Below are 21,488 nucleotides of genomic sequence, written 5' to 3' on the forward strand. Positions count from 1 at the left end.
TTAATGAACACGTAATCATGTTTCATAAATCATTAGGTAATTATTTACTAATCACTTGTAAATGACTTGTAACAGAATTTACAAAACATTCATAAAATGTTTGCATATCACATATAATCATTTATGAATGTTTTGTAAATGATTAGTTCATCATTAACTAACCACTTATAAATGACTTACAACTGAACATTATTATAAAGTGTTACGGGGGGGGGGTTGCTGTAATTTATAATAATATCTTCAGTATTACTCAGAAGTCTAGTTTCAAATATAATTCCTTTGTAGTTTTGGTGCTTTATGTAACGTTGTGTAGTGTAAATGTTAAATCCCGTTTGACATTTGGGTTGTCTACTCTATATAGGCCACCAGGGCACAATACAGACTTTGTCAAAGAATTTGCTGGTTTTCTATCAGAGTTAGTACTGGCTGCAGATAAATTACTAATTGTTGGTGATTTTAATATGCATGTTGACAATGAAAAAGACGCATTAGTATTGGCATTTAGAGACATTCTAAACTCTATTGGAGTTAGACAACACGTATCAGGACCCACTCATCACCTTAATCATACTTTAGATCTAATAATGTCACATGGAATAAATGTTGATACCATTGAAATTCTGCAGCTGAGTAATGACATCTCAGATCATTACCTAATATCATGTATACTTAATTTACCTAAGGCTGCAAAACCATCCCCTCGCTTCAAATTTGGCAGGACTATAACCGCTGCGACTAAAGATTGCTTTGTGCTAGGGCTGCACAATTAATCGAAACCGAACCGCAATGGCGATTTGGCTTGTGTGCGATTATGAGAGCTCAAAGGCTGCGATTTTAATTAAATAAATAAATGCCCAGTGTGTTAGAGAAGAGCAGCTCTGTGATAAACGCTGCTCCGTCTGAAAGACTGCAAGTTTGAGTCCCTTATAACGTGCGTTTAAAAAAGCAACACGAGTCAAACATCTTCACAAACTAGTGAAGCGTTCATAAACCTGTTCAACAAAAGACAACGTTTAATAACATGCTTTACCTCACTTCATATCGTCAGTCGAGTGTTTGTGAGCTGATATCAGCTGTGATGTGGCTTCTCATCAGAGTGAGGCAGACAATGCGTTATTTTATAGCATTCTATGTCAATCAGCACTGCATTATAATACACTTTATTATTATGAAAATACTCTTGAGGGCTTGAAGAACTCAAATACACCATATTTTGCTGCAGTCGTGTTTATTGTCGTCATGTTTAATCAAAGCGTCTCTATCTTCTGTTTAAACCGCGTTAGCTTCACATCATGGATTTCCTGAAAACTAATGTCAATTACTTCTCTGGGGCAAATGTGGCGGTTTCCGCCACATTTGATATAATAATAATAATAATTATTATTATTATTAGTCAAATTATTATAAAAACACAAAATGTTATATACACACACTTTTCTTGTGTAAAAAAAATTATAATAACAATAATCGCATTTTAAATCACAATCGCAATTTTACCCAGAATAATCGCAATTATATATTTTCACCAAATCGTGCAGCCCTACTTTGTGCATAATCTTCCTCATCAGTTCCATCTCCTCAGCATTTCAGATAGCCAAGAGGAACTTGATGTTGCAACAGAAACTATTGACTCTCTCTTTACTAGCACTTTAGACACAGTTGCTCCCCGGCGCTTAAAGAAGATTAAAGCAAATAATCCAACGCCGTGGTACAACGAGCACACTCGGGCCCTTAAAACAGCAGCCAGAAAAATGGAGCACAGCTGGAAGAAAACAAAACTGGAGGTTTTTCACAATTTGTGGAAAGAGAGCATGATTGCATACAGAAAGGCCATAAAAACTGCCAGATCTGCTTATTTCTCAACTCTTTTAGAAGAAAACAAACACAACCCTAGGTATTTATTCGATACAGTGGCTAAATTATCAAAAAATAAAGCTTCAGCTTCTGACGTTTGTAAACAGCACAGCAGTAATGACTTTATGAACTTCTTTACTAGGAAGATTGATAATATTAGGAATAAAATTGTAACCATGCTGCCGTCTACTACATTATCACTTCAGACAGAGCATTGTAGTGTCAATGAGGAAAAATTACACTCATTCACTGCTATAGGAGGAGAAGAATTGGCTAAACTTATTAAATCATCAAAATAAACAACATGTATGCTTGACCCTATACCGACTAAGCTACTAAAAGAGGTGCTTTCAGAGGTCATAGATCCTCTGCTTATTATTATTAATTCATCCTTGACATTAGGATATGTACCAAAAACGTTTAAGTTGGCTATAATTAAACCACTTATTAAAAAAAACGGAACTCAATCCTAAAGAATTAGTCAATTACAGGCCAATCTCGAATCCACCGTTTCTATCAAAAATACTAGAAAAGGCAGTGTCTTCACAATTATGTTCCTTTTTAGAAAGAAATGGTATATGTGAATATTTCTAGTCAGGATTTAGACCGTATCATACTACTGAGACGGCTCTCATTTGAGTTACAAATGATTTACTCCTATCATCTGATCGTGGTTGTATCTCTCTAATAATATTACTCGATCTTAGCGCTGCATTCGATACTATCGATCACAATATTCTTTTGAGTAGACTCGAAAATTATGTTGGCATTAGTGGAATTGCATTGGCATGGTTTAAATCATACTTATCTGACCGTTATCAGTTTGTAGCAGTAAATGAAGAGATGTCACACCGATCACAAGTTCAGTATGGAGTACCACAAGGCTCAGTGTTAGGACTGTTGCTTTTCACCCTGTATATGCTACCACTGTGAGATATCATTAGGAAGCATGGCGTTAGTTTTCATTGTTATGCATATGCTGTTATGCTGTTATACTCAGCTCTATAGTTCTTCACGCCCTGACGAAACTTACCAATTCACAAGATTAACAGAATGCATAGCTGATATAAAAAATTGGATGAATAGTATTTTCCTGCAACTTAATTCAGATAAAACTGAATTTTTAATTATTGGACAGAAAAGCTCCAAAAGTAGTAACCTAGAATATTGTCTAACACTTGCCCTGTCGAGGAACCTGGGTGTGCTCTTTGATACCAATCTCTCATTTGAAAGCCACGTTTCTAGCATCTGTAAAACTGCATTCTACCATCTTAAAAATATCTAAATTACGGCACATGCTTTCAGTGCAAAATGCTGAACAGTTAATACATGCGTTCATGAGCTCAAGGCTAGATTATTGTAATGCTCTACTGGGTGGTTGCCCTGCTCGCTTAATAAACAAACTCCAACTGGTCCAAAACGCAGCAGCTCGAGTTACTTACTAGAACCAGGAAGTACGATCATATTAGTCCAGTTCTGTCAACACTGCACTGGTTGCCTATTAACCATCGCATACATTTTAAAATCTTGCTTATTACTTACAAAGCACTAAATGGTTTAGCTCCCCAGTACTTAAGTGAGCTCTTAACACATTATACTCCATCACGTCTATTGCGGTCTCAAAACTCTGGCCAGTTGATAATACCTAGAATATCTAAATCAACTGCAGGCGGTCAATCCTTTTCCTACTTAGCACCTAAACCCTGGAAAAGTCTTCCTAGTATTGTTCGGAAAGCAGACACACTCTATCAGTTTAAATCTAGACTAAAAACGCATTCTTTACAATACGCATACACAATCCAGACACATTGATTGTTCTAGGGGTACCAACACAAAATTCTAGGGGTACCAACAATGTGTTTTAGAGAAAAGCATTTATTTCATAATGTGATTTACCCCCCCATTGTCAATTATTTTACTTAAATGAAAGGTTGGATTTTTGTGATTTTTTAAAATAAAAGATCATAAGGATAAACAATGCAGATTATTTTTTTACAGCCATATTTGGTCATATTTACCAGGGGTACCAACAATTTTGACCACTACTGTAAATGCAGCGGCTCAAAACGATCATCATTAGAATAACATGCCCCTATATATTGAAGTCTCTGCCTCCCCCACGCCCTCATTTTACGCCATGGACACACGGAAGACGGCAAAAAAGCGAAACTTTTCCAATGAGACCATCACCAGGTGGAAAAAAAAAAATGTTTTATTTGGGAGTTTAAAGAGTGGGATTAAAGGCTCCCACAAAAATAAAATATGGACCAAAATTATGAGTACTGTTAACAGTTTTGGGGGTTGAGAAGCGCACTCAAGCAGTTTAAATATCTGTTTGGATGAAAAATTACCTATCACAATGCATTATTTTACAGCACACATTTTGAAACAATTAGCATTTAATTTCGTATTACGGCATATGTATTGCGTGTACAATAGTGATGATGTTATGTGGAGTAACATTCATTCACATTAATAATTGCATGACCATTTGTAAGATTCTTATTATTATGATTTTTATTATTAATGATGCGTATTGCTATTTAGAAGAAGAATGTTGTTATTATTTATTTATTTTATTATTATTATTATTTAAAAGAAGAAGAATGTCATTTTTATTATTTTGTCAATTATTTTCAGTCCCAGTCCATGCGCAGCTGCCGGGCCTAACCCTGAAATGTCAGGTAAAGCGCACAGGCTCGCAACTGGAGGAATACATATGCCTACAAATCAAATGTTTTGGTAAAGTCACACAAAATAAACATTGAAGTCCATGTTGCACAAAAATAAACACTGACGTTTATAATTACTATGTTGTTGTTGTTTTTTTACAGTGGGTCATAATATAGCATATCTTTGTCAGTGCGTTTTGTGGTGTTAGGAATTTAGTTTTTCTGCGCATTTTCGCACTAAATCAAAACGTACTTACATCACCTGCTGAGCTGGCTTAGGATTTGAACACACTCTATCAGTACACCAACCTCCATATTGATAAATCTCAAAATCACTGTGGTTTTGGGTGTGCGTAAGGTGTACGCTGGAAATTTGGTGTACGCACTTTTGATCATTGGAAAACACCTTCTCCAAGAGAAAATAATCTTCAGTACTCCAGATTGTTTACCTTTAGCCTGTACACTGTTCTTCCGCCTAAATACTTTTTAAACCAGAAAATAACATGATTTGATAAGCCAACACTCTTTAATATATGCAGCAATATTTCATGACCCACGGATATGGTCGTAAGCCTCGATAGTGATAACTGATTTGATTATTGATTAATTGCACAAGCACCCTGTGCAAAATAAATAAATAAATAAAAACATACACCAGTCATATTACTTTACAGAGGTAAATAACATTTCTATAAAGGAAATGCATCTGAAATATAGTGGAGGTCCCAAAAGTGAGCTGCAGCAATACCACAGTTGTTCTAAACATGATAATGCTTTATTTTAAGGACTTCAAACTAAATCCAATAATTTGACGTGGCTTGTCCTTTTTAGTGCATGACATTCAAATAGGGGTGTGTGATATCAAGACATTAGATTGTGAACAATTAAAATTTTGATCTGTTAAAAAACGATCAACGACCTGAATTAAAAAAACGATCTGTCAGTGAGATATCGTAGTATTGTGCTACAGTTCATTTTATCAATTGCAGTTCTGGTGCCCCTATCCCAAAAGACTCAAAGAACTCTGTACTGGAGCAAGAGTCCCCTCTGCCACACCCCGATCTGACGTCTCCGCGAGAGGCGGCCCTTTAGCTGGTGGCCGGGTGACGGAGTGGAATACAGCTCCGACACTCATGCCTCGGCCCACAACCCCCTAGTCCAGCTGATTGGTTTGCAGCGAAATCCCCCTGGCCGACCCCTCTGAGACAGGACCTCCTCTTTCAGAGACGGGGCACCCTTTGGTACCCGCGTCCCAATCTTCGGAACCTCCATGTGGAGCCTCCTGTGGTGGCTACCATCACTTCTGCTAGGGCAGAGTCAACTTAACACACCTATGCGTTGAAGTGGAACCTCTTCATCACCTGGTGTTCTTCTCGCAAAAAAAGACCCCTGAAAATGCCCGATCGGGTCTGTGCTCTCGTTCCCCCAGGAAGGGTTGGATCGAATCTCCTTCCACCCTCAAAGTGTATGTGGCCGCAATATCTGCCTACAACGACTTCTTGGAGAACAAACCGGTAAGTCAGCACGACCTGATCATCAGGTTTGTGAGGGGAGCGAGGAGACTGCATCCTCCTTGCGCTCCCCTCGTGCCCTCTTTTGCACCTCTCAGTAGTTTTAGAGGCTCTGCAGAGGGCTCCCTTTGAGTCTTTCCAGTCAGTAGATCTTAAATTCTTGTCTATGAAGATAGTGCTCCTGACCCCATTGCCCTCCATCAAGAGGGTAGGGGACCTGCAGGCCTTTTCAGTTGACGAAGCGCGCCTGGAATTTCGGGCCGGGCAATTCTCACGTGCACCTACAAGCGCTGCCCTTGGAGGAGGCAGACCCAGCCTTGGCATTGCTCTGTCCAGTACATGCCCTCCGCTCTTACGTAGACAGGACGCAGTGTTTCAGGACCTCAGACCAGCTCTTTGTCTGCACCTTCGGCTGGTTCCCCAGTGTTTTCCATATGCAGTCCATATGTGTATTTTCTAAGTCCTCCCTACGGGTAGGCGTCTTGGTGCATATCTCCACCTAGAATATGCTTCCCAGTGTACCTTGGTATTCCTGTGATATGTGGGAGTCCTTTATCTGTACTGGTCTCACGACAGGGCACTCACCCTTATGCAGGGCACTGGAAGACAGCCGAGTAGCGTGATTAAATTGGAACCCCCATTTGTCAGTCACTGACGTTACTCGGAATGACTGAACGAAAGGGATCATCCCAGCGTACTCCCTTACGTACAGGGTTCCTACTGATTTCTTCAAATTAAAAGTCTTTTTAAGACCATTTATATAAAAAACGTATACCTATTTCACGTCCCTACCAGCAAAGAAAAACAAAAACATTTTGCGCTCCTCCTATGCTTGTTGCAGACCTGCAAACTCTTCAGAGTAGAAAAGGTGACAGTATTGGTGGGTGTGTCAGTGTGTGTGTGTGTGGGGGGGGGGGCAACACGCTCGCCAGATTAACACAGTTGCCAAATTGCTTTATGTTACAGTTACTCTCGCATCAGTAAACAGTAGGGTTGGGTATTATTCACATTTTAATTGGTACCGGTACCTGCAATTTGGTACTGGTACCCAATGGTACATTTTTGTGGATACTTAAAGGGATAGTTCCATAGGACTTCCATAGCAGGAAAAAAAAATAGTATGGAAGTCAATGGCTCCTGTTTGAAACGGTTTGATTACTGACATTCTTCAAAATATCTTCCCTTGTGTTCAGCTGAAAAAATAAATTCATACAGGTTTGAAACAACTTGAGGGTGAGGAAAGCATGACAGAATTTTATTTTTAAAGTGAACAATCCCTTTAAGAGATACATCAATAACTGTACAGAAACTGTAAGTTATTTATAGAAGTGTTACTGACATTATGCCAGAGTTACCTTGATCTGTGATTGTCTGTGATGTTTGTGTACTGTAATATTTACCAGTAAATATAGGCTATAGCTACTAAATTGAATTCATAAAAACAACCATTATTTTTCTTTTCTTTTTAATCCAATTTCTATGAGAAGATTTCCCACAAATTCTGTGTTGTGTATTTTCTGGTAATCAAATGAAGATAATATTAATTTATACTTAATGAAACTTTTTTTTGTCAAAGCTGCACAACTGAGCTTTATAGGCCTACTGTTAAAATTAAAACAAAGAAGTTTTTTTTTTTTTTTTATTTTTTAAGTTTTGATAGTTTATAATTATTACATTAGTGTTTGTATTATTATTACACTGAGACGTCTCTAAACTCTTCTGTACAACAGTGATACATTTCTCAAGTTAAACCAAACTTTAATGTTAAAAGTTTTATGTTCAAGTTAAACTACTGTTTTAGTCTGAAAACCAAACTGCAAAAAATGCACGAACTGGTTGCTTGTGTGATGAGATGTACTAATATCCGTCTGCTCGGGCAGATTCAGCTCAAAGTCGTGCATTTTCGGATCCAGAGGTGCGTATGCACTGTTGCAATGACGTAATTTTTGCTGCGCGCACCTTCGCGAAGGCTGCGCTGTGTTCTCAATTTCTTACTTTTTATAGCCTAGAAATCTAGACGCACCCTAGCGGCAGCAAATTTAATCTGCCCCCGAGTGTCGTCTAGCAACTCTCAATAATCTTCTTCTAAGCTGTATTCGCCTAACTCTTGCCGGGCCAATCACATCGTGTATAGAGTCGGTGGGCGGGGCCTAATGACGACAGCCGAGTTGCGTTTGCGTGCTTCTAGTAAACACAGAAACTGGCGAACGGCGGTCTTTCGAATCTGCTTTGACCGCGACTCTGGAAGACTTGGAGTTAAGCTTTTCTCTGAGAAAAGAACAGCACTGAAGTCATTCTTAAGAAGGAAAGATGTGTTCAGAGTTTTGCTGACCGGATACAGCGAATGTTTAATCTATCAATAAGCTCTGTTTCACCTTCGTTGCTCTGGTTGGTTGTAGCGCTATCCTATCGCGTGCAGAGGGAGTTTGAAAGGCAACCGTTTATCCCGCCCCTCGGATTGAGCCCTGTCAATGGTGAGTTTCCAGACCAAACATCTTGATGTGGGTCTGGCTTGTCAGGCTAGTCTTTTTAAGGTATTATTTCCAAATTAATAAATTCAATGTTTTTAAGCCTTTTTAAGTCCCCTCGGGAACCCTATATGAACCCACGACGGTAGGCAGAGTTACGCATGCAAATTCCGCATGCCCATGGCATTGGCACTGCCATTGGGCGTTTTCTAAGATCTCAAAGATGATAGGCCTCTAAGCGAAACCCCCCATTTGCCAGTCACTGACGTTACGTCTTCGTTCCCTCCTCAGGGAACGAGGGTTACATACGTAACCAAGACGTAGGGCTGCACTATTAATCATATTTTAATCATGATAACAATATCTGCTTTTGTCGATTGCTTTCAAATAATCGTCACGATATTGGCTCGCTCTTTATTTATCCTTAAAATTTGTTTTTTTTTTTTTTTTGGTGTTTGGGTAGATAAGGAGCCTCCACTAGCAGTCCTGTTTATGGTTGCCAGGAGCAAAGAGCTTAAATCCCGCAAATAGAGCTTTTCTCCTTAAAAGGATATACTTCCTTCCCGGGGTTTTACTTAACATGTGCAATCTGGCAACCCTCTGCACGCGCTCCTTCTAAACACGGAAGAAGCGCTGATAAAAAAAAAGGGGAAAAAAAGCGCTGATTATCTGATATCAAACATGCGCTGGAGTTTAACAATCTCCACAGCGAAATCCTGCTTCAGTAAAAGTGTCATACAGCCAGTCTTTGTTTATTCACAAGACACTATTGCTATTAGTGTGACTAAATCTGCCATTATCTAACCTTCAGTGACGAATTTCAACAGATGCATGTCCTAAATGTTTTAGCAGTTTTCATAATGTGAATCAGTTGAAAATGATATCACCACTGGGATGTTCTCAAACGCTTAACATGAAATGTGAAAAAAGCTTAACGTGGCTTAATTAATAAAAACCACACGTAGTGAACACCATATTAATAAAGCATACTATGTAGATGAGCCCTGAATAGGAACGCAATGCGTTTAACTGGCATTTTCCTCCCATAAAGAAAATGCACAACGTGGCTTAATGTAGGCTACAATGACATTAAAAGACCAAACTTAGTAAACCTTAAATATTAATAAAGCATACTATACAGGAAAATTGTTTTGTGCAGAATTTGATCTTTTAATATCACTTGTAGGCTACATTAAGCTTTTTCTTTATAACAGTTTTCTATGGGAGGAAAACACAATGTGTAATTAAACCCGTTGTGTTCATATTCTGGGCTCAACTGTTTTGCTGTACAGTAGCCAATGGTTTATGATTTTTTTCAGAGTTTGGTCTTTTAATATCACCATCAGTGCATTAAGCCACATTAAGCATTTTTCATGTTAAGCGTTTTTCAATGTCCCTAGCCACAAAAAATATTTTTTTTATGTCATTGTTCTTTGCTTTAAAGGGGGGGTGAAACACTCAGTTTCAGTCAATCTCATGTCAATCTTGAGTACCTATAGAGTAGTATTGCATCCTTCATATCTCCGAAAAGTCTTTTGTTTTATTATATTTGTAAAAGAAATATGGGCTGTACCGAGTCTTTCCGGAAAAAACCGAGCGCCTGGAGGCGTATCGTGTGGGCGGAGCTAAAGAATGCGAATGCGCAAAGCGGTGACATCCTCAAGCGTGGAGAAACCCATCGCTATCTCAGCTAACGTTAATAGATATTATCCAGAATCTAATTCGGAGGCTGAAATAGAAACAGCAACAGCAGGACGTCCGTCTCTGTGGTATGTACTGTATTTAGAGGCCTGTCAACATGACTTGATTTGGTTTATGGACTATTGTATGCGACCAAACCTTAGTAGCAAGCAAAACGGTTTTGCACGTCAGACCAGTGTAACGTTATAAGTTACAGAGAACAGCAATGAAGTCCGTTAGCGCCTTTGAATGACGAAGCACGCGATCGTGCCGTTTACTGATGTTTACATATGCGACGATAAGCAACAGCACAGACATTTGAAGCAGTTTTACTTACCGGCTGCTTCCAAAGCAGGACCGAACCTTTATCGCTGGGGCGGCTCCGTCAAAAACACACGTCTTGGAGTGTGGAGATCCACTTTGCGATGCGACTGAAGCATTTCTGCGTTCAAATCGGTTCAAATGCAGCGCTGCCTTCCCGGAATGCTGTGCTGAAGTGTTGAAGTCGCTTAATGTCAAAGTGTAGGAATGAAGTGGAGCGGACTATAACCGACATTAGTGTTCACGGACGGCTGGATCTGCACCTGAGAGAGTGTTTACGGCCGTGCATTTCCTCTCTCTCCCTCTAGTGACGCGCGCGCGCACCCTACCGGGAGAAGAGCCCGTACGGCCCATACAAGGACCTTCCGTTTTATTAACGTCAAGTAGACCCATACTCGAAAAAAACTCTCCGAAACTTGTGAGAAACTGGAAGGAGTATTTTTGACACAGAAATACTCTATCAAACGTCCAACATTAGTTTTTGAAACTTTGACTATGTTTAGGATGGGAATCCAAGTCTATAACAGTGTAAAAAGCTCAGTATGCATGAAACAGCATTTCACCCCCCCTTTAAGAATTTGCTGGGTAATCTGAATCTGTGGTTTGTCTCATTTGCAAATGAATTGTGTTGCTTTAAAAATCTAATGTGAATACAGATTACAAAGCGTTCACCAAAACCATATGTTTTGTATTGATTTACCATCTAACGAAATTATCATAGTTGGTTAAATGAAGTCGGCGTGCCACCTACAAGCCTTTTGGGTGAAGTGTAGGTTGGTAAACAACATGTAAAATGGCCGTAACTACATTACCCTTTTTGACAGAATAATCATGATCAATAATTGTGATTATGCTTTTGAGCAAAATAATTGTGATTATCATTTTAACCATTATCGTGAAGCCCTCCCGAGACTTAAAGATTACATTACAAGCATTACTTACTGTCCCCATGAATTTGTGAGTAAGGTTCAGAGGCAGAAATGCACCATTATATCAAATAAAAATTTACCTAAGCATAGTGAAGATGTAACGAGGGCTGGCAGCATCTTTCCCACCGTTGATACGGGTACCAAACTGGCCAAGAGGCTGAAGGATGTTGACATTGTTGCTGCCCACAAAGTTCTGGGCCAAATTCACGATAGTCATCATCAGGGCTTGCTGCAGAAAAGACAACATTTATTGTAAAAAGTCTTTAAATCCGTTCAATTTCATATTTATTCAAATAAATAATGTACATTTGATCCCTTGTCATTTTCAACATTATAATATCTAGATTTGTTTTAAATAAGCAACTCACAGTTTAAAGGGGACATATCATTAATCTAACTTTTTCCATGTTTAAGTGCTATAATCAGGTCCCTGGGGCATCTACCAACCCAGAAAACGTGAAACAGGACAACCCAAAAACTTTGTTTTAGTCTTTCTCTACAAGCATGTGAAAAAAGGAGCTGCTCAGATTTCTCTCCACTTCTGACGTAGGAAGGTTGGATCTATTATAATATTACCGCCGCTTAATCTGCACGTTTCCACCATAGACTGTAAAAAAAATTCTTGATATTAGGTATGGAATTTTTACTAGTAACAATGTCTTTTTGATATCACTGATTACATGTTCACTTGTACAAAAGTAAATTCTTGATATCAACAATGTCTACGTTTACATGGACAACAATACTCCGATATTAATCTGATTAAGACAATACTCTGATTAAGAGGCTACCATGTAGACAGCAATTTCTAATTACCTTAATCTGATTAAAGTCATAATCTAACTAAACATAAATCGGATTAAGACATGTGGATTATGCCTATTTTAGTCACATTATCGGAGACATGTACACAACTTAATCTAACTATTAATGTCATGTCGGAGATTTCGCCGCATTTTGTGACAGGATCACGTTACGCACAACAGGGAAGTGCAGAGGGGGAGGCTTTGTGGGTTTGAGCCCCTGCCCGTTTTGAAAATTAATCAAAAGTGCCCCTTTCAACAATCATTGATAATATTGTGGCCAATAAAACAGAATTGGATGTATAATTAATATAACAACGTCTACAAACCAGTAACAAATGGCGGAAAAGTCCCGTTTATCTTGTACGTATCTGTCAGTCTGAAATTTCATTGCCATAACGCGTTACTATCTGCGGTGTGTGTTTTACTTGACTTTTCATTCTGAACACTGCGTCCTTTTTTTCCAAATATTTTTATTTTTGTTGTAATTATTATGCTCATTGTAAAAGTAAAATACAATAAGTTTGCATCTGTAATCGCAAACCAGATGGGTCATTCAGTGAACGCCTGTGGCTCGACGGCAGGAAAAACAATCCAAAGAGTCATGATTTTTAAACCTTTTTCATCATTAATCAAAGCTATTATTCTAAATGTAGGCTGTCAATAAGGAGGAAAGAGGGGCAGTCTCTTCAAAAAAACAGAAAGAGGCAATACATAATATTACAAAAATAAATCAACGTAAATGTAGCTATATAAAACATTATAAAAACGCATGTTCCCATTCGGGGAACTCGAGCTGCGCCGAAACGCTGTGAGAACGCCTCTGCGTTAATGCGTCGTGAAGCGCTTGTAGAACCATTCCATCGGAAAAAAGATCGATCGTCGGCGTGATGACGTCATCGACCGGAAGCTATAAAGCATCCGCGAAAACAAACAGGAACTAGCTTCTGAGCCTTCAGCAAGCGATCTGAGTGAACCTGTCTGTCTATTTGGTGTTTTTGTCTGTCTATTGCAAGAGATTTTCCACCCTTTTGTTAAATATCCCATATATTTACAAAAAAAGAGAAAATAAAATAGATAGAATATGGCGAGTGAAAGCAGCAATTTCAGGAAGTGTGTTCATCCCTGCCCACGCTACATCACGGGTGGGGATACACACTCTCTCTGTGTTGCCTGCTTGGGAGCGCAGCATGCCCAGGCAGCCCTCGAGGGGGCTGCTTGTGAGCATTGCGAGAAGTTACCTTTGAGAACGCTGCGCTCCCGCCGGGCACTCTTCGAGGAGGGTGCCTCGGCTCGTGTTCCCCGCGGCTCTGGTCCCGCCGAGGCGGAGCGGAGGCTGCAGTCGTGGGGATCACAATTGGATGTTGCAGAGGGGTTAGAGACGGGCGCTGCCTTATCTCTGCCCTTACCTGCACCATCCAGCGGCTCTTCTCGGGGCATAAAAGCACGCATGGCGGTTTCTTCCCCCCCGAGAGAGTCGCCGGTGCTTCAACTGTCCAGCTCCGAGGAGGTGGACGTTGAAAGCATCGAGACTGAAGACTCGCCACTTCAGTCCCCTGCATGCGAGGAGCTCGTTGAGGTTCTGACGCGAGCTGTGGCCAGGCTTAACATCGACTGGCCAGCCGAGAGATATGAGGCAGGAAGAAAGCGTACAAGTAAATTAGACGAAAGATTCCTGCCTTCTCGCGCCTCAGAACCTCAGCAACGGGGCTTGCCGTTCTTTCATGACTTGCACACTGAGGTGGCAAGGTCATGGAAGAGACCGGCATCTTATCGTGTTTTCAGCCCACAGACTTCGGTCTACAGTAACATCGCTGGGCTGAAACAGTATGGTTATGGGGCGATGCCAAAGGTCGAGGAGACGCTCGCGAGCCATCTCTCGCCTTCCTCGGCATCGTCCCTTAAAGCCCCGACTTTGCCCACCAGACCTTTAAAAACAACGTCGGCGCTGGTGGGCAAAGCGTACTCGGCAGCGGGTCAGGCGGCTGCATGCCTGCACACGATGGCAATCGTGCAGGCATACCAGGCTGACCTGCTGAGGGATCTGGACAGTAGTGATGTCGTGGGGGGAGATATAATTACAGAGTTGCGTTCCTCCGCTGATCTAGCTCTCCGGGCCACCAAGGAGATGGCCAGATGTGTGGGCCGCTCTATGGCAGCCCTGGTGGCCACGGAGAGGCATCTCTGGTTAAACCCCACAGACATCAAGGAGAGGGAGAAAGCCTTTCTGCTTGATGCGCCGCTTTCTCCTGGAGGCCTCTTCGGTGACGCAGTCCATACTGTCACCGAGAGGTTCCAGGAGTCGAAAAAGCAAGCTGCAGCGCTCAAGCAGTTCCTCCCTCTCCGGGTCCAGGTCCCTGGGGCTGCTGCTGACATCAAGCAGCCCAAGCCGAGTACGAGCGCCTCGCACAGGGCAAAGCAAAAGCAGAGCGTCGCCACCCGAACTCCCCCTCAGCGCGGGGACGAGGGGCGGCGCTCTCAGACGAGGCCTTCGAGGGGCAGGGCTGATCTGAGGACAGTCCTGATCGCCAAGAAGGCCTCGTCGAAGCGTTCCTGACGCCAGAAGCATCAGGACACTGAGGGTGGTTCCCCCCGTAGGGAAACGGTGTTTACCCCTGCCAACGGTACCCGTTTCCCTGCGGCACCCTCTGGGGGCTGTGCAGCCAACCCCGCCGCAATGCCGGGGCGCAGTCGGTCTCCGCGGGCCACCCGAGGGTGGTCCGCGCCCCCCTCGGGGGGCCCCCGAGCAGTCAAGTCAGTCGTTCCCTGCCGGTCCGCCGCTTCAGGGCACTGTGCTTGTTGCTCAAAGTACACCAGAGGCCAGCCTCGAGAGGCTGGTTCCCTTAGTAGATTTTCTAGACGAGTGGAAACGTCTATCGAACATATCTTGTTGGGTCCTGCAGATAATCGAAAGGGGGTACGCCATTCAATTCAAAAGGCGGCCACCTCCTTTCAGCGGTGTCCTACCTACAGAGGTGGGCCCGGAGCAGGCTCTGGTAATGGCACAGGAAGTAGAGACACTCCTGCAAAAGGGGGCTATAGAAAGGGTTCCTCCTCCCGGCAGGGAGTCTGGGTTTTACAGCCGTTACTTCATCGTGCCAAAGAAGGATGGGGGCTTACGCCCGATATAAGATCTGCGTCTATTAAATCGCTCAGTGGCCAAGCTCAAGTTCAAGATGCTCACACTCAGACAGATTGTGTCGCAGATCAAACTGGAGGATTGGTTTGTCACCATAGACCTCAAAGATGCGTATTTTCATGTCTCCATCCTTCCACATCACAGGAAGTTCCTCAGGTTTGCCTTCGGGGGAGAGGCATACCAATATCGAGTACTTCCTTTCGGTCTAGCACTTTCACCCCGCACATTCACCAAATTCACCATACTGAATTATATCGACGACTGGCTGATTCTAGCGAATACAGAGCAGATGGCGGTTCAGCATCGAGATGCTGTTCTCGCGCACATGTCGAAGTTGGGGTTGAGGCTGAACGCCAAGAAGAGTGTGCTTTCTCCGGCTCAGAGAACCACTTTTCTAGGTGTGAACTGGGATTCGGTAATTATGCGGGCGCAATTATCGCCAACACGCATAGCATCGATCCTGGCAGCAGTCAAAGAACAGAAGCTAGACCGGGCCGTCACTGTGAAACAGTTCCAGAAACTGTTAGGTCTCATGGCAGCAGCATCCAACGTAATACCTCTTGGCCTACTGTACATGAGGCCACTGCAGTGGTGGCTCAAAACAAAGGGATTCTCCCCGAGGGGAAATCCGCTCCACACGATCAAAGTCACGCGGCGATGCCTACGTGCTCTGGTCATGTGGAAAAACCCGGGGTTTCTATCTCAGGGTCCCGTGTTAGGGGCTCATGTTAGTCGCGTAACGCTAACGAAAGATGCCTCTCTCACGGGCTGGGGGGCGACCATGAGTGGTCGCTCATCCCAGGGTCTATGGCAGGAACATCAGCGGCACTGGCACATAAATCGGCTAGAGATGCTCGCAGTGTTTCTTGCATTGAAACAGTTTCTGCCCGACCTCAGGGGCCACCATGTGTTAGTCAGGTCAGACAACACATCGGTGGTCACCTATATAAATCATCAGGGGGGTCTGAGGTCCCGTCCGCTGGACAAATTGGCGCATCGGATCCTCCTGTGGGCCCAAGGGAAATTGCTGTCAATCAGGGCAGTATATATCCCGGGGGTCCTGAATCAGGAAGCAGACAGCCTGTCGAGGCAGGGGCCGAGGCCCGGGGAATGGAGACTCCACCCAGAGGTGGTGGAGCTCCTATGGAAGGTATATGGGAAGGCAGAGATAGATCTTTTTGCTTCGGCGGAGAATTCCCACTGCCCGCAGTGGTTTTCTCTGTCCCATCCAGCCCCGCTAGGGTTGGATGCCATGGTACAGGAGTGGCCGAGGCTACCCCTGTACGCCTTCCCCCCGATTGTCTTGCTTCCAGGAGTTCTGGAGAGGGTACGCCGGGACGGGGCCCAAGTACTTCTGGTGGCTCCGTACTGGCCGACCAGAGTATGGTTTTCGGACCTGGTATCTCTCCTGGAAGGCTCTCCGATGGAGATTCCGACCAGGAGGGATCTACTCTCTCAGGCGGGCGGGAGATTCCTGCACCCACGCCCGGATATGTGGAAACTATGGGCTTGGCCTCTGAGGGGGCCAGGCTCATAGAGGAGGGTCTCTCGGCCGAGGTCGTTGAGACCATCCTTCACTCCAGAGCTCCGTCCACGAGGAAGCTGTACGCTTTGAAATGGAAACTTTTCTCAGCATTGTGCAGAGAACGCCAGTGGGACCCAGTTAACTGCCCGGTTGGTACAGTGCTGGAGTTTCTGCAGGCTAGGTTCTCGGCAGGGTTGACCCCTTCCACAATAAAGGTGTACGTGGCGGCCTTGGGTGCCTTCCACCCCTTTGGGTGGAGTGTCTTTGGGAAGACACCCTCTGATTACACGTTTCCTCCGAGGTACTTTAAGGTTGAGGCCGGCTATGCACTCGAGGGTCCCAGCATGGGACTTGGCCATTGTTTTGAGGGGCTTGTCCGGGCCGCCGTTCGAACCCTTAGAAGAGGTTTCGGACAAGTTCCTCACCCTAAAAACTATCTTTCTTTTGGCCATCTCGTCTCTAAAAAGAATAGGAGATATTCAGTCCCTGTCAGTAGGGCCCTCATGTCTAGAGTTTGCCGGGGATGGTGAAGGCCTTTCTACATCCCAGGTCGGGTTACGTCCCCAAGGTTCCTACGAGCCCACGGGGCCCCATTACTCTCCAAGCCTTCTGTCCTCCTCCGTTCACGACGTCAGACCAGGAAAGATTAAATCTGCTGTGCCCTGTTAGGGCGTTAGATACATATGTCCACAGAGCTGCCCTGTGGAGAAAGACCGATCAGTTATTCATCTGTTTCGGAGCCCCTAAGAAAGCAGAGCAGAGAATGAGCAAGTGGGGGGTCGAGGCCATCTCACTTGCTTATGAGGCGGCCGGGCAGCCGTCTCCACTAGCTGTCCGGGCGCATTCTACCAAGGGTATGGCTGCTTCTAAAGCACTTTTGTCGGAGGCTTCCCTCCATGATATCTGCAATGCGGCCGGCTGGTCGTCTCCGCTAACCTTCGTCAGGTTCTACGAGTTAGATCTGGCATCTACTGTTGGGGCGCAGGTACTCTCGTAACCGTGTGTGCTTCGGCTTCACACATACGAGACACTTGGTCCTATGGCGATGTGGGTATAAGTGTTCTCACAGCGTTTCGACGCAGCTCGAGTTCACATCCACATCCAGCCTCAGCCAGTACTAGCACAGACCCAGATGATCCACATCCAGCCTCAGCCACTACTAGCACAGACCCAGATGATCCACATCCAGCCTCAGCCACTACTAGCACAGACCCAGTACAGCCAGATTTTACCAACAGTAAGGCCGTCTTCAGCAAGTACTATCTTAAGATTCTATAGAAAATACTCTTCAATAAATATTGTTTGTTTGAACCTCATTCTTTGACAGTTTTGTTCAAAGGAGGGAGGGTTGTATTGGGAGCACTAAGGTGTCAGGTGTAACTGCATGGCAATGACAAATGGTTTAAATAGCTTACGGGTCAGGTAGGAGGGCCCCTTAGCAGATTTTTGCTTAGGGCCCCAGGGAGTTCAGGATCGGCTCTGGTTACATGCCAATCAAATACTAAAGATGTGACACAAATAACATGTTTTAAGGCGAGACACGGCAGGTGAAAACATCGTTTTTTCATGCAGTGGTCAATTTTGAGATTTTGGGCCAGTTTGCTCTCTTAACATGTAAGCTTTCATGTCAAAATAAAAAATATGTCGACATTACACATTAATGTGGTTAATTCACTATATTTTGTGAACTTGCGCCTTTAGAGTTCTACCCGAAATCATCAAAAGTTATTCTAACGCGAGCTCCCATGCCGTCTCCATTCACAGAAACATGTCATGCCTGGTATCATTCTAAATCTCTTAGTGCTGTGTATGAGACTATCTAATCCAAATATGGGCATTTCCTTTGTAGAACTAACCAACCGCGAAAGTTTGCAGCCGAAAATCACATCTGATTTGCCGATGTGAATTTCACACTACGTCATACGTGCCACCGCTTCCTTGTGTATTCTCCGCCTGAGAGAAAATGCAGACAACGCTGAAATAATAATAATAATAATAATAATAATAATAATAATAATAATAATATATTTTATTTGTAAAGCCCTCATTATAAATAAATAAATTATAAATAATAATTTAATAATAATAATAGTTTATAAATAAGCTCATAAACGTTCACAGAAAGGATAAAGTAGCAAGAGATGATAAAAAGAAAGTAAACAACAACAGATTAGATGACGAAACCCTGTCAGAATTAGATTCAAATAGTTATAGATGGACATACAGCAAACAGCGACAGTTTTTTTTTTGTGTTTTTGTGACTGTTATGATGTGTGTTTGTTAAGGTATTTCTCTTCAGCTTAAGGCTTTTGGTATTAATAATTTATTAATTTATTAATTAACATATGTTTTAAATGTTATACTCTGCTGATATAAATTAAGTGAATGTATATTTTGTTTTTAGGTTGGGGGAAATGTATGCAATTATACCATACAAAACTTTAAAGGCCGTTTTCTCAAAATGAGTTTTTTTCTCACTCAGAGTTAGATATTTCCACTTCAGTAGCATCTACAAGCACCAGCTTTTCCAGCCTTATACTCAACTATATTGTGAAGGCTTTTACAAAGGGATTTGTTGATATATAATTCCTATCTTGCGTTATAGATCTTTTAACTCCAAAAAATATCAAGTACACCTGGCTGCAGCCTGCAGATCGAGGCAGGGCTGCATGTGGGGGCGGGGCTGCACGTGTCGCCCCGCCCACAACTCTTCTCATTGGTTAGTGCCAAAGTATGACGTCGATTGAGGCGGGGTTGCACCTGGAGCGGGACTGCACGACTCGTCCCGCCCGCAACTCTTCTCATTGGTTAGTGGTGTCAAGTCTGAGGACGACGTTACGGCAAACAGGAAATACAGTTAATAACGACGTCTTGAGGCATTATATGTTCAAGACAGCATGTTTTTAGGAGACATTGATATTCTGAAACACAGTTGCACTAATTAACATATTAGGGATATTATAACAGGTGAAACAGCTACTCATAAAAGTTTATCGTGGAACAGTGTATTTAGAAATATAAACTGGAATAAAGCTTGGTGTATTTGTGAAGCATACTGCTTAAGTAATAAAGTAAAAGAAGTTACATTTAAATTTTTACATAGTATATATCCAGCTAAAAGTGTGATAGAGAGGTTTAATTTAGATATTGATTATTCATGTGATTTTTGTTCAATTGAAAGATTATATATTATTCATCTATTTTGTTATTGTATATACACAAAGATTTGGACGTGGAAAATTTCATTAGAAGGAAAACAAATGTTATATTTAAATTAAATAATATTGATATATGTATATTATTCCAATGAATGTAATAATAATAATAATAATAATAATAATAATAATAATAATAATAATAATTTTACCTTTATTGTACAACTTTTTATTATTTTGGGAACAAAAAAAGAAATGGTCAAGATCCAAGCCCCATTTTATTAATTTTCTTCAGGAGACTAAGGACTATTGCACCAGTTTGAATAATATTGTGAATAAAAAAGAAAGAAAGACTTGTTATATTCTTAAAGGGTTACTTCAGCGATTAGCATATGGCTTTGTATCAGTAGAAACCCTGGAGAATATTCAAATTATTGTGCTTTCCCCCCTCATATCCCCCTGAGACAAGAGATTTATGCATTTTATTTCTGGAAAAATTCCTCCTATGATGCAAAATGACGATTTTTGCATCATAGGAGGAATGTTTGCCCAGAGGCTAAAGACTACAGCCAGCAGAGGGAGCCATTTCCACATGTTTTGAATCTGCGCATGGGGGATGGGAGATTACACTCAGCTGGCAGGGAGAGCTCAGCTTGCAGACAGGATCATTTAAACGGAGCTATGGTGAGCAATGTAAGTCTTTTAACTTCTCAAATTCATTTCTATGAAAGTTAAGCTTGCAAAGGCATTAACTGAAACGCGTGCCAGACTGAACTCCTGTGTGAATGTATGCTGCGAATGTAGTCGCGATTACCTCAGCTCTCATCACTCCTGCAGTTAGTGCTCAGTGCTGTGATACTCGCGCGGTGACTCACTCATTATATTGAACACACACGTTCAGTTTTTAATTGTAGTGTCTTCTCTAACTCAGTCACAGTAATGACGGCGTTGGGAATGGCCTCACAGGGCAGCGAAGCATTCTGGGAATTGTAGTCTTTCATCCCCATGGGACAAAAATACATTTTCTGTCTTTTCTCAGTCTAGAAGACACCAAATTCAAAAATAATTTCACATTTCTACTGCATTGATGACCCAGTTTAAATACAGATTCATCTTCCCAGCGCTGAAGTGCCCCTTTAATGAATATACTTTTTTTTAAATTAATTTATCAATGTTTGTACACTCTGGCATTTTTTTGTTTCATTGTTCTTTTTTTATTTTATTTTGTTGTATATATGTATTAATATGATTTCTTTGTTGTATATTACATGTTTTTTCTCGCAATAAAAAAACACAAAAAAAACATATGTTAATAACAATGTTTATAGTTTCTTATACTTATGAAGTACTATCATGTATAAAACAAAAATGTGCATCCGTTAATTACTTATAACTGGTGATAATATAGTATCAAACACAACACATTTTAAA

At 42.1% G+C, this 21,488-nt stretch overlaps 1 protein-coding gene across 2 annotated transcripts in view; it reads right to left on the reverse strand.

Annotated features, from left to right (window-relative positions):
* The window catches only part of top2b (DNA topoisomerase II beta), a 162,703-nt gene that overhangs the window by 66,962 nt on the left and 74,253 nt on the right, over nucleotides 1-21,488 (reverse strand). For both annotated transcript variants that reach the window (XM_067426450.1, XM_067426449.1), the window contains exon 20: nucleotides 11,516-11,664. In XM_067426450.1, coding sequence (XP_067282551.1) covers nucleotides 11,516-11,664 — 149 coding nt within the window. The remainder of the gene's footprint in view (nucleotides 1-11,515; nucleotides 11,665-21,488) is intronic.

The sequence above is a fragment of the Pseudorasbora parva genome, chromosome 19, assembly GCF_024679245.1.
Source record: "Pseudorasbora parva isolate DD20220531a chromosome 19, ASM2467924v1, whole genome shotgun sequence".
NCBI lineage: Eukaryota > Metazoa > Chordata > Actinopteri > Cypriniformes > Gobionidae > Pseudorasbora > Pseudorasbora parva.